The sequence below is a fragment of the Idiotropiscis lumnitzeri genome, chromosome 6 (genome assembly GCF_059441095.1).
Source record: "Idiotropiscis lumnitzeri isolate Australia: NSW breed Sydney's pygmy pipehorse chromosome 6, RoL_Ilum_1.0, whole genome shotgun sequence".
In the NCBI taxonomy this organism is placed as follows: Eukaryota; Metazoa; Chordata; class Actinopteri; order Syngnathiformes; family Syngnathidae; genus Idiotropiscis; species Idiotropiscis lumnitzeri.
Window position 1 is genome coordinate 23,391,119 of NC_142396.1, and position 17,398 is coordinate 23,408,516.

The following is a 17,398-nucleotide window of genomic DNA, read 5'->3' on the forward strand; positions in this document are numbered from 1 at the left end:
TAGAGCTGGTCCACTGTTCCACGGCCAGGACGAAAACCGCACTGCTCTTCTTGGATCTGAGATTCAACCTCCCGACGGACCCTCCTCTCCAGTACCCCTGAGTAGACCTTACCAGGGAGGCTGAGGAGTGTGATTCCTCTATAATTGGAACACACCCTCCGGTCCCCCTTCTTAAAAAGGGGGACCACCACCCGGTCTGCCGATCCAGAGGCACTGTCCCCGATGTCCACACAATGTTGTAGAGGCGTGTCAACCATGACAGCCCCACAACATCCAAAGCCTTAAGGAACTCCGGGCGGATCTCATCTACCCCCGGGGCCTTGCCATCGAGGAGCTTGTTAACCACCTCGGTTACTTTAGCCCTGAGATAGATGAGTCCACCACGGAGTCCTCAGGCTCTGCTTCCTCAATGGAAGGCGTGTCGGTAGAATTGAGGAGGTCTTAGAAGTATTCTCCCCACCGACTCACAACGTCCCGAGTCGAGGTCAGCAGCACCCCATCTTCACTATAAATAGTGTTGATGGTGCACTTCTTCCCTCTCCTGAGACGACGGATGGTGGACCAGAATTTCTTCGAAGCCGTCTGGAAGTCGTTTTCCATGGCCTCAGCGAACTCCTCCCACGCCCGAGTTTTTGCTTCGGCAACCACCGAAGCCGTATTCCGCTTGGCCATTCGGTACCTGTCAACTGCCTCCGGAGTCCCACAGGTCAGAAAGGCCCGATAGGACTCTTTCTTCAGCCTGACAGCATCCCTTACCGCCGGTGTCCACCAGCGGGTTCGGGGGTTGCCGCCACGACAGGCACCGACCACCTTGCGTCCACAGCTTCGATCGGCTGCCTCAACAATGGAGGCATGAAACATGGTCCAATCAGACTCAATGTCCCCCGCCTACCCCGGTACGTGGGCAAAGTTCTGCCGGAGGTGGGAGTTGAAACTCTTTCTGACAGGGGATTCTGCCGAGCGTTCCCAGCAGACTCTCACAATACGCTTGGGTCTGCCGGGTCGGACCGGCATCTTCCCCCACCATCGGAGCCAACTCACCACCAGGTGGTGATCAGTTGACAGCTCCGCCCCTCTCTTCACCCGAGTGTCCAAAACATGCGGCCGCAAATCCGATGACACAACTACAAAGTCGATCATCGAACTGTGGCCTAGGGTGTCCTGGTGCCAAGTGCACATATGGACACCCTTATGTTTGAACATGGTGTTCGTTATCGACAATCTCTGACGAGCACAGAAGTCTAGTAACAGACCACCGCTCGGGTTCAGATGTGGGGGGCCATTCCTCCCAATCACACCCTTCCAGGTCTCACTGTCATTACCCACGTGAGCATTGAAGTCCCCCAGCAGGACGAGGGAGTCTCCAGGGGGAACGCTCTCCAGCACACCCTCCAAAGTCTCCAAAAAGGGTGGGTACTCTGAACTGCTGTTTGGTGCATAAGCACAAACAACAGTCAGCACCCGTCCCCCCACCTTGAGGCGGAGGGAGGCTACCCTCTCGTCTACCGGGGTGAACCCCAGTGTACAGGCGCCAAGCCGGGGGGCAATAAGTAGGCCCACACCTGCTCGGCATCTCTCACCTTGGGCAAATCCAGAGTGGAAGAGTGTCCAACCCCTCTCAAGAGGACTGGTACCAGAGCCTAAGCTGTGTGTGGAGGTGAGCCCGACTATATCTAGTCGGAATTTTTCTGCCTCGCACACCAGCTCAGGCTCCTTCCCCGCCAGAGAGGTGACATTCCATGTCCCAAGAGCTAGTTTCTGTAGCCGGGGATCAGAGCGCCAAGTACCCTGCCTCTTGCCGCTGCCCGACTTGCATTGCACCGAACCCCTTTGGCCCCTCCCATAGGTGGTGAGCCCATGTGAAGGGGGACCCACGTTGCCTCTTCGGGCTGAGCCCGGCCGAGCCCCCTGGGTGCAGGCCCGGCCACCAGGCGCTCGCCAACGAGCCCCACCTCCAGGCCTGGCTCCAGAGGGGGGCCCCGGTGACCCGCGTCTGGGCAAGGGAAATCGTGGTCCATATATTGTGGTCATCATTGGGGTTCTTGTGAGCCATGCTTTGTCTTGACCCTCACCTCACTTTGCCATGGGTGACCCTACCAGGGGCAAAAAAGCCCCCGACAACTTAGCGCCGAGGATCATTGGGACACGCAAACCCCTCCACCACGATAAGGTGACAGCTCATGGAGGGGAGTGTACAGACATTATGAAGTGAAATAAATTATTTGTTTAACTTGTTAAACACGTGTCAAATCTAAATAAAGAGTTAAACTGCAGTTTTGTGTAATTGTTTTCAACACAACTTTTTTCCCTCATGAAAGAATATAGTTTAATCGTTCTTTTTATGGGTTCTGTGTTAAAATAGCTGGAGAACAAAATATTCTGTTGGCCTTGAAAGATCAATGACAATCCTTCAAAACAACTGGCAAGATGGAGGTGGCTGGTTGGAAAATGGCTGGCAGTAAATGAGTTAAATAGAGCAGTGGCAACATTTTTCATGACTATGCGAACGGAAACAACAGTCAAAATGAATTGTTTGGACAGTTTTCACAAAACTCCCAACGACTAGTTACAGTACTAAGCTGTACTTAAATGTTCCCAATCACATATTTTTTTACTGGTCCCAAGCTCGTGTTCATAGTGTTAGCTAAATTGTAACTTCATCTTACCTGTCTATGGGTTTTGTTATGACGAATTAAGTTAGACGTTGTGGCTGTTGTGTCTTTGTGAGGTGAAAACCATGCATTTTTCCATCGTATTTTTGTCAACGTTAAGGACAAAATAGTGCATTTATTTAAATTTGTGATCCTTGGAGTTGCTCCGACCCTGTTAGTATTTGTCGCCACTTCACATAAAAAAGTGACGCTGCCTGGATTGCCAGGTTGCTGGAATGAACAAAACCCCTTTTTTTTGTTTGTTTTATTTTGTTTGTTTGCATCTTTCTTTCCCCAAAAAACAAATGGTTAAAATTCATAATTAAAAATATAAACAAGATGAATTGTCAAAACATATAGTTCATTAGTCACATTGAGTCACTTGCATACCAAGTGTCTTTGACAATCAGTTCTCTCGTGCTAAAAATAGCAACTCGAGTCTCACTCTGACTCGAGTCCTCCATCTTTGTTAATATGAATCAATAAAAGTAATTGAATTAAAACATTCAATGATTTCAAGAGACGTGATAGCCGACAGAGCACATAGTATGGCTGGACAATTATGGAAAGAATAATATTCATAATTATTTTGATTGAGATTGAAAACATGGTTATTTAAATGATTATTCATTTCCCAAATTAGTACTTAAAACTACTACTAAAACTTAACTACTGAAAACCATCAGTGCTGGGTAGGTGAAAAACCATGGCAGTTAAAACTACTACTAAAACACAAAACCATAAGCATAGCCTCATGTCGATTGATCCCTTTCACTGAGAACTGCTCATGTAATACCGGCACAGTACATTGGACAAAATTGAAACCTGAAATATTGGCTGCGTCCAAATTCACAGGCTGCATCCTCCGAAGGATGCGTTTTTGCCCGCATCTTTCTGCTGCATGACGTGACTTCGGGTACGACCCAGCCACGTGTTTTCCAAATTCTAGACTGAGAATTTGCAGGATGGGTTCTTCAACGCCTTTAAGGGCCACTCCATGTAGCGTCTGTGGACCGCAAAAACAGTGGCGAATTTGTACAGGATTCATTGGAATTCCAAGTCGCACCAAAAGTGACCTCTTGTGACCGAAGGTCGCAGCATGTGAATTTGCTCACTGTGCTTTAACTATCCAATACAATCTATCAGCAAAGTTATTTATTTTGAATGCTGATTGTAAATTGTGACGTTTGATCATTGAAAATACTTTCTTCACTACAGTTAAAAACAGAATTGGTAAAGTCCACTTAATCTTAATTAAAATGAATTTGCATGAATTACATACAATTAAACTGAAAGACAATTGTACTGTTTTCATTTAAAATATCAATTGTATTATTTTTTTGTTTGCACTAAAGAGTGCAATTCTGACTATAAATATGCACCATAAATGTTACTCGTATTCCTATTTCATTTATTGCCATTTTATGAATTTTGCTTCTCTAATGTAATTCATTTGTTGAATTATTTTGAAATATTTTTACCCTTAATTTTATATTGTGGTATATTTCCGTGAAGAAATCCAGTTGATACCGTGACATAAATCTTAGGCCATATCTCCTAACCTCCTGCGACCACCGCAAAAGTTGAGTTTGAGACCCCTGTGTTAGAGGTTTATTGTGCCATTTTCCAAAAGTTCCAATCACAATATGTCAGGATGCCAACAAGGCCAAGGCTGTGAGGGTCCTTTATAGCTGCTCACAGCTATAGTTAGATTTGATTATTCAGATGGTCTATAATCATTTCAGGGGTTTGTGTATGATAGATAGAAATCTGATTTCATGCTTTTCCTCACAGGTGGCTAAAAACATGAGCCAGGTGACCAAGGCGCTTGACAAAGCTCTCAACTCTATGGACCTTCAAAAGGTCTCTGCTGTCATGGATAAGTTTGAAAGTCAAGTCCAGAACCTTGATGTCCACACCTCAGTAAGTGACTGCCTCTGTACAGCCTCTTGTTTCTTGTTCTGTGCTGTGTCAAGCATTTGGTGTGTTTTGAAAACATTTTTGCAGACGGTCTACTCAAGGATTTCGAGGACATCTGCTTAGGTGGGGTTCATGTTGTGTTTGTTTTCCCAACACCAGGTAATGGAGGACTCCATGAGCTCTGCAATGACACTGACAACACCACAAGAACAGGTGGATGACTTGATCCACCAAATAGCAGAGCAGAGTGGCCTCGAGGTGATGGACCAGCTCAACAAATTACCCGCAGGAGCTACCTCAGTGGGTGGAGAGAGTTCACGCAGCCAAGAGAAGGAAGACCAGCTTTCTAGACGGTAAGTGCCACTGAGGGAAACTTGCTGGTGTTTTTTTTTGCTTCACATACAATCTCACCATGAGGTCAGTTTTAGAAGCATTGAAGCATATTCACTTCTCTCTGTCTGTCATGTTAAACACATACCATTAAGTGTGTAAATTTGATTATTTTTGTCAAATGATGAAAAAGGACCAATGTGTACACATTCTCACACAAGTACATAAGGCCCAAATGTGGAAAAAGGTAAGTGCCATGAATACAACACAGACCAGAGGTATTCAATTAAAAGTCACAGAGGTCCACTTCTAAAATTTCTTCCAATTAAAAGGTCCGAACCAAAGTCCAACTTCTCTTATTGTCTAGCCTATGTTCACATTTTTATATAGTTTCAATATTTAGAGTCATTTTCAACAGACCGCACTTATATACTAAATATATAGCAATGCTCCCATTAAAAGCATTTCCCAGTCAAACAAATATAAGGTGTTCATTTCACATTCAAGAAAATGTAAAAGAGGCTGCAGGTTAAAGAACTTAAGGGTGCCACTTCCAGAAAAAAAAGCAAACTATCTCCCACAGAAATAAATCAAGTGCTGAGCATTGATTTCACATCTTTTACCTTTTTTTTTCCTTAAATCAAAGAGTTATCAGCCTAAATGAACGGAATGCCTAATTGGCTGTCCTAATGACAAAAAAATTGAAACCGAGCTTTAACACCACCTTTTCTTTTGAATATTTTTTTTTCTTAATGAGCAAAGTAAAAATTTGTGACTGCCCTGCCAGTGACTTATATGTGGGTTGAAACAGAGTCAGTGCCATTGGCATTTGGTTGATTATTTCACACATCTGGTCTTTGTGTTTTCCTTTAAATCAGTGGTTCTTCATTATTTCCTGTCATGCCCCCCCTACCAAGAAGAAAACAATTCGCGCCCCCCCACCAACATTTCTTTTTACATTTCGTACTAATTTACATGTTCTTTGAATATTAATGTTAGATTGTCAATAAAATATCCCTTAAGAAAGCTAAATCGATAAAAAAAATCATTTTGAGAACGACTATTGTGAGAATCTCGAAACTCAGTACTGTTGTGCAAATATTGATGAGATGATAAATATTTATTCTACATTTTTTTTTTTAACTTTCTTAACATGAAAAAGCCAAACAGTTATTAATACGTACATAATATAGAAAAGACAAAAAGAGCCAGGGGGATTTTAAACAAAAATTCTATATAAATACCATAAAGCAACAGTTTTAATGTTTACTATACGTTTTTTTAATGTTTACAATTCGTTTGATGTCGAACCACGTCGTTGTCAGCCATTTTCGTGTTCCAGCCTGAGAGCGTCTGCTAAATTGCTCACGTAGCCGTTGTCTTATTTTATGTTAAGATACGTAATGGTTGCAATACATTTCTGTTCATAGCTACTGGCTCTCCGCCCAAATGCGGTTCAAGTCAGACGTCTGTTAAAAGTCAAGCATACATCGAAGCAATTTATTTTAGCGCTTAGCGCGCTTAGCGCCTCCTTGCTCGCCTCCTCGTTTAGCACGCTACTTGTTGGCGGAGTCGTTTATTTGCCATCACGTAGCTTGTTGCTTCTACTGTGTGCGGACTTACATATAGTTCAAATATCTGCGGCGCAAGATAGCTTGGCGCGGTGCATTAAAGTAGCGGCAAAAGAAATCACTTCCAGGTCAACGAGCAACAGGGCGACGCTTTTTTTTAATCAGTACTGCGTGACAGGGCGACACTTTTTTTTAAACCAGTACTGTGTAAACTAGGGGCACAAACAGCGTTGACAAGCTCAAACTCGTGTTGTCTGAGATCGCCTTTTTCTGTCCCAAAACTATGCAAAAGAACATGTTCCCCAGGGTCCCACGCGCCTTCCCTCAGCATCGCACCGGGGGGGCGCGCCCCACTATTTGAGAATCACTGCTTTAAATGTTTGTGCAACCGCAATGTTGCGACAGTTTCGGAGCATATGATGCACACTGGTTTTGAATCGGCTGCAGCCAGAACGAACATAAATTTCTCCGTCCATTCATTTAAAACAACACGCATCGACCTTGCTAACTTTTAGCAAGCCATGCTGTCAGCAGCACTCTTGTCCTGACTGCTTTGCTGCGCGACTGGCAGTGGATCGAAAACAAAAGATTTGATTGGCTCAAATCAGTGACACTTTTGCCATATTAACTAGAGTGGCAGCGTCCATGTTTGCAAATACACCCTGAAAAAAATTCACCAATAGATTGGTCATAGGTCCGGTCCGAACCATCAGTCGGTCCAGATCCGGACCGAGGTCCGCCATTTGGTGATGCCTGTGAATAGACTGAGACTGCAACTATTCACAATAAACCCCCATTGATCGCAGAGGATAGGGACAGAGTCCTTGTACTCATCGCAAAAATGTGCACATAATCGTTACTTCCACCAGAGATATTTGTTTTTGCCTTTATTTAGGTGGATGCCATCAGATGACAAGCAAATGCAGACTTGTATTCCGTTTGGATTTATTTATTTACTGTGGTTTGTAACAACACTGACAAAGAATAATCAACACCATGTATCGTGCACATACACTATATCATACACAAGCATGAACCCATATTACGAAACCAAGGCTTGAAATAAAATTTCTTTGAGGACTAAATTTGCTAATCAATGTATTCATTTGAGGAGCAACTTTGTAATTTTGAGAGCATGTTTTTGCTAGTTAATCCGAGAGACATGAAGCAAGGGTTTTATTATGATTATTCAACAATAACAATATGATATTATAACAGGGGTACTGATTGTAGGGCTGCAGCTATCGAATAATTCAGTATTCAAGTATCATATAAAAAATTCTGTCAAATAATCATTTATTCAGATACATTTTATTTTGATTACTAAATTTCACTTTAAGGGACACTTGATTGGGCTTAACATTAGCACTTATATGTCAGGAATGCATGTGAAAATTACATCAGGACTACATTTAACCCCCCTAAAAGACTAGTGATTTAAGGACTTTTTTAGAGTTAGATTCACGCCAAATTAGCACGCTCCTTTTTGTTTCGTTTTTTTTTTTGTTTGTTTGTTTTTTGTGATGTTAGATTTGTGGAATCGTTGTTCTGATTAATTTTGGTTCAGTTCTGTAATGTATAATTGTGGTTCCATTTGAATGAAGATATTCTAATGTTTCTGGTTTTAAATCCAAATATATTTTAAATTTCTTGATTTTTTTGCACTTTGAGCTTAATCATATTTTTTATGTTGCAGGCTGGCTGCTCTGCGGAACTGAACGGTGACTAGACTCACAACTGTGTGGGAAGAAAGTCACGTTTGTTGGTGGCGGTGGTGGTATTTTTGTATTTGTGTTGAAGGGTAAACCACTGCGATTACTAGCCCTTCAAGTTAAAGAAGTAAGTTGAAGAAATGAAATCAAAGTAAAGTAATAAACTGAATCCAAAAAACAAAGTATGAAAATATTATTTCTAACTTTCACAGTTCCTTGTTTTGGCCAAAAGATTGTGTGCCCCCACCCCTGTATGCCATTTGAAAAATAATTCTGGTTTTACTTAACTGTATAATGACAACAATAAAGTTGTAAATTCCCCAAAACAATTTAAGTGATTATTAGGGAGTGGTACATTTTTTGCTCTTGTGTACTTGGACAGACATTGTTGGCCTGTGCATCTATTTGTAAAGGCAGTTAAATGTTAATAGGGTTATATTTTTAACATTGAAGACACTAGTGGACAGTCTTTATTCCTTATATAATCCTTAGTAAACATTTTATTTGTTGTTAATTAATATGCATGCCACGATGTACACCTTTTGCGTTAAGTCCCTTACTTTGGATTGAGGTGCCTGAAGGGATTGTTCAAAGAGAGTAGTGCAAGCTGAGCACTGCACACTTTTTGGCAAGTCAAGAAAAGATGGTTTTGCCAACAGCACATTAGCTCAAGAACTGATGACGGCCTGCTCTGGGTGTCATAAACGAACACTCGTAATGAATTTATTTTGACCAATGGTGTTTTTATTCTTTCTGTGAATTTGCTCAGTTGTGTTTTGTCGGATATACTCTCAAGTGGGAGAAAAACATAATTCAAACAAATCATACAGAAGCTGTAACCTAAAGTAAAATTTAAGTTAAGCAGGATAGACAGGGTTTGTACGGGTACTTGAAAAACTTGAAAGTGCTTGGATTTTAATGTTGTGTTCTCAAGCTTTGAAAAGCATTAATGGTGGGTGAAGTACTTGAAAGTGTTCATCATATTTCTCAGCAGTCTGACTCAATAAGCTAATTATTAAATGCCCAAAAAAATAAATGTCCTGATAAATGAAAGCCACACGCTTGATCTTTTGGCACCAGCCTTTATGTTAGGTATCCACTATCCTGCTCTGTGTCATGCATCACAACATCGCCCTCAAGAGGACAATAGTGAATCGGTCCATCATGCCAAAAGGTTGTCGTAATAAACAGTGGCTTGACAATGAAAAATACAAACTTGGACGTAGACCAAATCCATGTGTAGCCAACTGCAAATCATGCAAAAAGGAAATTTAGTTTTTCGCAATGGGAGAGTCTCAAGTCATATGAAAGGTAAACCACAGCGATTACTAGCCCTTCAAGTTCAAGAAGTAATTCCCAAGAAATTAAATCAAAGTAAAGTAATAAACTGAATCCAAAAAACAAAGCATGAAAATATTATTTCTATTTCATATCATCTTGAACCAAGTAGCCTATTGGCTTTTCTGAAGCGAGATCCTGGCGAGCGACAAACCCGGAAGTGTGACGTAATTTTAAGAGAAACAATGCAGACCTCCACATGTAACGTGTACGAAGCCAGTCAGAAATGGACTCTGAAAGTGATATTTCTAACTTATCAGAGGGGATCCCGGTGTTTGAAGAGATGGCGGAAGAGGAAGTTGTTGGCATGATGTCTGTTGGACCGTACATGTACGAACTAGATGCTGAGAATGCCGAAAATGTTGTGCCCGAACGACCGGTGTTCTGTCAAAATCCTACCTGTGCGAGACTTCCTACCAGAGGCTAATTTGACAGCCTAAGTACTACCGTGCGCTTTCAGATTGTTTTGTTTACATGCATATAGTTAGGAAATCTCTTAGTAGAATACACATAGACGCAAGCAGGTAGGATTTCCTGACAGTTTAATTTATTTCTACCACTGCAGGATGTTCACTATTACAGTACTTTTATCATTGCAGTACTTTTATAATTACGGTATTTCCTATCATTGCGGTACTTTTACTATTACAATACTTTCATCATTGCAGTATTTTTCCATCGTTGCAGTACTTCTACCATTATAGTACTTTTATCATTGCAGTATATTTTATCATTGCAGTACTTTTACCATTACAGTACTTTTATCATTGCAGTATTTTCTATCATTGCAGTACTTTCCTGTCATTTCAGTACTCTCACCATTACAGTACTTTTATCAGTGTAATATCTTTATCATTGCAGTATTTTCAATCATTCAGTAGTTTTTATCATTACAGTGTTTCCCCCTCTGTATAATGGACAGGCATTAGGAGTGTTTCCTTACACTTAGATACGTTTATACTGTGTATATTTGCATGCTTTTTATGAATGTCTGCTGCTAATGTTATACATTAACGGCTACATTACGCCGCCGACTCTGTGTGATCTATATCTTTGCTGCTGTAACACTTCAAATTTCCCCATTGTGGGACTAATAAAGGACATCTTTATCTTTAAATATTGGTATTTATAGGTTTATGCACAGCTATAAAAAGAGTGAAGAGGGAAAGAGTGGAAGAAGACTGCGGGCAGAGGTGAGCAGCAGTATGGTTTTCTGCCAAAAAAGAGCAACAGATGCAATATTTGCTTTGAGGATGCTGATAGAGATGTACAGAGAAGGTCAGAAGGAGCTGCATTGTCTTTGTAGATCTGGAAAAAGCTTATGACAGGGTTCCCAGAGAGGAACTGTGGTTTTGTATGAGGAAGTCTGGAGAAGCAGAGAAGTATGTTCAATTGGTGCAGGACATGTATGATGACTGTAAGACAGTGGTGAGGTGTGCTGTAGGTGTGACAGAGGAGTTCAAGGTGGAGGTGGGACTACATCAGTTTTGAGTCCCTTCTTGTTCGCTATGGTAATGGACAGTATGACAGACGAGGTTGGACAATGGACAGGAATCTCCATGGACTATGATGTTTGCAGATGACATTGTGATCTGTAGTGAGAGCAGGGAACAGGTGGAGGAGAAGCTGGAGGTGTGGAGGTTTGCCCTGGAAAGGAGGGGAGTGAAGATTAGCTATAGCAAGACAGAGTATCTGTGTGTAAATGTGAGGGACTCAAGAGGAAGAGTGAATTGACAGGGAGAAGAGACCAAGACGGTGGAGGAGTTTAAGTATTTAGGGTCTACAGTCCAGAGCAATGGAGAGTGTGGAAAAGAAGTGAAGAAGCGTGTGCAGGCAGGCAGGCTGGTATGGGTGGAGAAAGGGTTTGGGTGTGATGTGCAATAGAAGAGTTTCAGCTAAAATGAAAGGAAATATTTATAGAACTGTGTTGAGACCAGCAATGTTGTTTGGTCTGGAGACAGTGCCACTGAGGAAAAGACAGGAGGCAGAACTGGACGTGGCAGAGATGAAGATGCTGAGGTTCTCTTTGAGAGTGACCAAGATGGATAGGATCAGGAATGAGTACATCAGAGGGACAGCACATGTTAGAGGCTTTGGAGATAAAGTCAGAGAGGCCAGACAGAGATGGTTTGGACATGCCCAGAGAAGAGATAGTGAGTATATTGGCAGAAGGATGCTGAGTTTCCAAGTCCCAGCCAAGAGGTCTAGAGGAATACCAAAGAGGAGGTTTATGGATGTAGTTAAAGAGGACATGAAAGTGGTTGGGGTGAGAGCAGAGGATGCAGAGGACAAGGTTAGGTGGAGGCAACTGATTCACTGTGGCGACACCTGAAGGGAAAAGCTGAAAGGATAAGGAGAAGGAGTTTATAGTTTATGCATAGCTTTAAGCAGGTAGGAGGTCCAAACAGTTTAATTTACAGCGTATGTTTTTGAATAGCTATTAGCAGATAGGACGATCAGCAGTTTAATTTACTCATTTAGAATATATGCATAGATATGTTTACAAACAGCTTTTACTGGCGATATCAAACGAGTGTGGCATACATACACTGGGTGATAACGAAAATATTAAGTTAGTCCCACTTTTTACCGAACAAACGACAGGTAGGACAAACGGCTCAAAACTTCCCACTATCGGCGTTGTGTGCATCGTTTTTGGATGTCTTGACCGGTAGGCAGAAATTTCAAAACACCTGACATGGAGTAGAGACGAGACCCTTTGAGATTGGAACAATGGTAAAATATGTAGGCTGCGGTTATTAGACCCGAGTTAGTGTTTGAAATTCAATGCGGTGCCATGCTGTGAATGATGCACAGTCGCTCCATTTATTCACGGTAAGATTGACTTGTGATTGGCAGTTTTCCAAGATGATGTGGCATGTTCATCAAACAAAGTGTCACGATCCGTGTGTTGTCGTTGCAGCGGAGTGGGCGTGTTCCTGCGGCGCTCGTTCCAGGTCGTGCGTCACCCGGCCGGGAGAGACGCGTGCACGATCCACGCAGCTGCGTTGAGTCAAGACTTTTGATTACGGGCTACGTCCGCGTCGGATTATTGTCCCACGTTGCTCACGCTCATGATCTTTGCCGTAGTTCTCGCCTCGATTACTCCGTGTGTAGTGTATTGTGTTTTTTTTGTTATCCCTTACTCAGCTATTCTTCGGCTCGCTTTTCGTTCTCGCTTTTCATGTTTGGACTCATCTTATCCTTTGGTGGTAAGCAATTGTCGTTTTCGGTATCCTTGCATTGCAAGCGCTTCTGTTACTCGTTTTTGATTTCCTGGTGTGAGTTTGGTCCACCAGCGTTTTTCGTTATCGTCACTCCGACGACAGTAATTAGAACATCATCAGCACGTTCGCTCAGTCTTGCAACGACTCCTGGAAAATAAGCTGTATGTAAAAGCGGAAAAATGCGAATTCCATAAGACGTCAGTTCTCTTTCTGGGATTCATAGTCGAAAACGGGCAACTCAAGGCCGACCCGGCCAAGACCCGTGCAGTCATGGAATGGTACCGGCTACGCGGAAACAACTGCAGCGGTTCCTAGGATTCGCCAACTTCTACCTGCATTCTCGAGCCTAAAGAAAGCATTCACTAACGCGCCTGTGTTGCACCACCCTAATAGTGATCTCCCTTTTGTTGTAGAGGTGGATGCCTCTGATTCAGGAGTTGGGGCCGTCCTATCCCAGAGATCTCCGGTCGACCAGCGACTCCACCCCTGCGCCTTTTTCTCCCGTCGCCTCTCCCCCGCTGAAGCGAATTACGACGTGGGAAACCGGGAACTCTTGAAATCATTTGTATTTGTATTTTGTATTTGTATTTGTTTTTATTTTTTGAAAGTATACAGGGACAGTGCATATTAATCAAACAGTTTCCTGTAAATATGCCAGATTATAGCCAATGGCTAATTTGCATCCGTGGCCGTGGTTGTGGCGCTGCAGGAGTGGCGGGACTGGCTGGAGGGCACCAAGGAACCCTTCGTCATATACACGGACCACAAAAACCTGTCGTACATACGATTTATGAAGACACTCAATCTCCGGTTGGCGCGATGGGCTCTCATCCTCAGCCGATTCAATTACACCATGACATACCGTCCCGGTGCCCGCAACACAAAGCCCGACGCCTAATCGCGCATCCACGACTCATGGAAAGAAGAGGAGGGACCTGCGAGCGTGGTGCCCAGTCATCGGTTGGTGGGAGGTCTGCAGTGGAAAGTGGAGCAGCAGATCCGGGAGGCCCAGGAGAAGAACGGGGCTCCAGCGGGTTGTCCCCCAGGCCGGCTATTCGTGCCGACGCAGCACCGCGCAGAGGTGATCCAATGGGGACATGCCTCCAAGCTGGCCTGTCATCCGGGCATATGTCGCTCCCTGGGTCTGATCGGACAACGGTTCTGGTGGCCATCGCTTAAGACCGACGTGACCGCATACATTCAGGCTTGTTCCGCATGCGCCGCCCGCAAGTCATCGCACCAGGCCCCAGCGGGTCTTCTCCGGCCGCTACCCGTCCCGGCACGCCCCTGGTCCAACATCGCGTTGGATTTTGTCACTGGCCTGCCCGTTTCACGGGGACACACAGTTATCCTCACCATAGTGGACCGGTTCTCCAAGGCCGCGCATTTTGTCGCCCTGCCCAAGCTTCCGAAAGCCTTGGAAACGGCTCACCTCCTGGTCCAGCACGTGGTCCGACTGCACGGCATTCCGGACGACTTGGTGTCCGATCGAGGCCCGCAGTTCATCTCCCGCATGTGGAAGCGCTTCTGCCAGTCCCTGGGGGCGACACCAAGCCTCTCCTCGGGATACCACCCTCAGTCCAATGGCGGGCCAACCAGGACCTCGAAGCGGCGCTCCGGTGTGTCTGTCTGGATCAGCCGTCATCCTGGTCCGATCACCTGTCTTGGGTCGAATACGCACACAACACTTTGCTCTCGTCGGCTACGGGTCGGTCCCCGTTCATGACGGCCTACGGGTACCAACCTCCGCTGTTCCCGACTCAGGCTGGCGCAGAAGAGGTTCCATCGGTGCAGCATCACCTAAAGCGAGCTCACCAGGCCTGGAAGGAGGCTCGGGCTGCTCTGTCACGCACGGCGCAGCGCGGATCGTCGCCGGCGTCCGGCTCCGGTGTGCAAGGTCGGGGACAAGGTATGGCTGTCGACCCGCGACCTCAACCTGGCGGGGTCGTCCCGCAAGCTAGGGCCACGTTTCGTGGGGCCGTTTGAGGTCGAGGCCATTATCAACCCCGTCTCCGTCCGACTAAAGCTGCCTCCCACCATGAGGATTCATCCTGTCTTCCACGTCTCGCTCATCAAGCGGGCTCCTACCTGTCCTCTGGTTCCGCCTACCGCCCCGCCACCACCTCCGAGGATCATCGACGGCGACCCGGTGTACACGGTGCGGGAGATCTTGGACTCCAGGCGCAGTGGAAGGGGAGCCCAGTACCTGGTCGACTGGGAAGGCTATGGTCCGGAGGAGCGTCAGTGGGTCCCCCGCTCCTGGATCATGGATCCATCTCTACTCCGCGACTACCACAACGCTCACCCGTCGAAACCAGGTGGTCCGCCAAGGGGCGTCCATTGGGGGGGGGGGGGGGGGGTACTGTCACGATCCGTGTGTTGTCGTTGCAGCGGAGTGGGCGTGTTCCTGCGGCGCTCGTTCCAGGTCGTGCGTCACCCGGCCGGGAGAGACGCGTGCACGATCCACGCAGCTGCGTTGAGTCAAGACTTTTGATTACGGGCTATTTAAGCCACCGACGCGGACCTGTCCGTGTCGGATTATTGTCCCACGTTGCTCACGCTCATGATCTTTGCCATAGTTCTCGCCTCGATTACTCCGTGTGTAGTGTATTGTGTTTTTTTTTGTTATCCCTTACTCAGCTATTCTTCGGCTCGCTTTTCGTTCTCGCTTTTCGTGTTTGGACTCATCTTACCCTTTGGTGGTAAGCAATTGTCGTTTTCGGTATCCTTGCATTGCAAGCGCTTTCTGTTACTCGTTTTTGATTTCCTGGTGTGAGTTTGGTCCACCAGCGTTTTTCGTTATCGTTACTCCGACGACAGTAATTATAGATACCCATATTGTTGTAAGAAATTGATAACCATCTATTTCCCATAGTGATTTCTGATTGTTACCTGACGGTCACAATAAATCCTTGATCAACCAATTTTCCCTTGTCAGCATTTTTACGAATCCACTTTCCCCAAGGCTGGAAAGCGGTCCTAACACAAAGAAATTCCAAGACATCACATGTTTTTGTTTTTTTTTGGAATCACACGTATCTACCTTTTGCAAGCCCCTTATCATAAGCAAAACGGTTGAGAAAACAGATCTTTTGAAGTGCTTGTTTCACATGATTTAGTTGCCAATTGGAATTTTCATTTTTCTGTATTAATTTGAGTATTACATATATTGTTTTGTATTTATTTTGTCAACATGATACAATGTTGTTTTGTGAGTATCTATTTATTTTAGGCTGCTAAAATATTAGTTCCTTTTTTTAATTGGTTTGGTAGTCGCATTTCATGAGCGCAGAGAGAGTGGTGAATTAGAGCGAGCCTGTTTAAAGACGCAACAAAATACTGTCCTGCAGCGACGATTCTCTTTAGTAAGAGAGACGCCATAAGAAATATATATAATTTAATTATTTACTGTAACCTTCTATACCACAGCCTCCGAGGGCAAGGGAGAACAACTTTTAAGGCTTACACTTGTAACAATGTCTACACTGGCATGAAATTAATTCGCTTTGTGAGAACGAAACTCTTCCATTTACATTCCCTTTTTTTTTTGTCGCAGGTTCATATTGGCTACAGGTGAAGCATTTATTAAACAAAAAGCAATGATCAAATGAAACCAGAAGTACCGTGCACGGTAATGACTGCAATGGTAGTGATTGTGTTTACTGATTCTTATATTATTCTCATATTCTAGACTTACATTACTTAATTCAAATGTGTTGAACTCTGTAGAATTTTCTTTCGTACACTTGCAACACACACACATAGTATTTTCATGACCCACACCCCACTTTTACGACACACACACACACACATATTCAGTCTGCATATTACAAACTGACATAAACAGCTTTGCACTAAAAAACTGACGAGAAACCAAAAAGCACTTCATGGAGCGTTGGGCACAGGAGGGGTCACTCGGACGCCATTGAAAAAACACATTGTGAAAGACATGACAATTTGGGATCAGAGCACACACACAATTGCACACAGACAATATTGCAGGAGAGGGCCTAGTCTTGGGATACAGAAACCATGGAACACCCAGATGTGAATCAGCCTTGGAATAAGCCATGGAGCCAGACTGGACTCAACCTTCCATACGATAACCAACCTGGGGATGACCTGCCCTTGGACGTGCCCCCATGCGAGGGGAGGGAGCGAGGAAGACTGATTTTAAAGTATATTACCTTTAGCAGAGGAACCTGTCTAGTAGAAGGATATATATGGGAGGACGGCCTTGTAGACAGCGTGGTTCTTTCCAACTGCTCTCATTCGGGTGCAGGTCCTCGTTAGAATAAGAAAAAGCCGCCGAGATATCTGACTTGTTCTATTTTCCTGAACTCCAGATAATAATTTGGCAACTAATTCCAACAATTGACATTGAATAATTTTCTGCGGCACACCTGATGATCTCTCATGATACACTACTGTGCCAAGGCACACCAAGTGTCATGGCTAGCCTACATTTGCAAGATTGCGAATAACTACAAAAAATAAGTTATTTATATTTTCATGTTTAGTTTAATTGGTAACATGTAGGGGGAATTAAAAAGAGAGAGACATGCATTAAAAGCATAGGTTTGTAGCCTAAGTATTGAACAGTAGGCTAAGGTCCAGCTGATAAAATATATATTCATTAAGGTAAACAA

The 17,398-nt window shown here is 44.2% G+C and overlaps 1 protein-coding gene across 5 annotated transcripts in view; it reads left to right on the forward strand.

The window, feature by feature from the left end:
• chmp1a (charged multivesicular body protein 1A) overlaps positions 1-13,655 on the forward strand; it is a 136,583-nt gene extending 122,928 nt beyond the window's left edge. For 4 of the 5 annotated variants that reach the window (XM_088297920.1, XM_088297918.1, XM_088297919.1 and 1 more), the window contains exons 5-7: positions 4,446-4,574; positions 4,731-4,924; positions 8,169-8,366. In XM_088297920.1, coding sequence (XP_088154046.1) covers positions 4,446-4,574; positions 4,731-4,924; positions 8,169-8,190 — 345 coding nt within the window. In that variant the 3' untranslated portion in view covers positions 8,191-8,366. Of the gene's footprint in view, positions 1-4,445; positions 4,575-4,730; positions 4,925-8,168; positions 8,367-13,162 lie in introns of those variants that run through there. The other variant, XR_015844031.1, reaches the window with a different exon arrangement.
• The last annotated feature ends 3,743 nt before the right edge of the window (positions 13,656-17,398 follow it).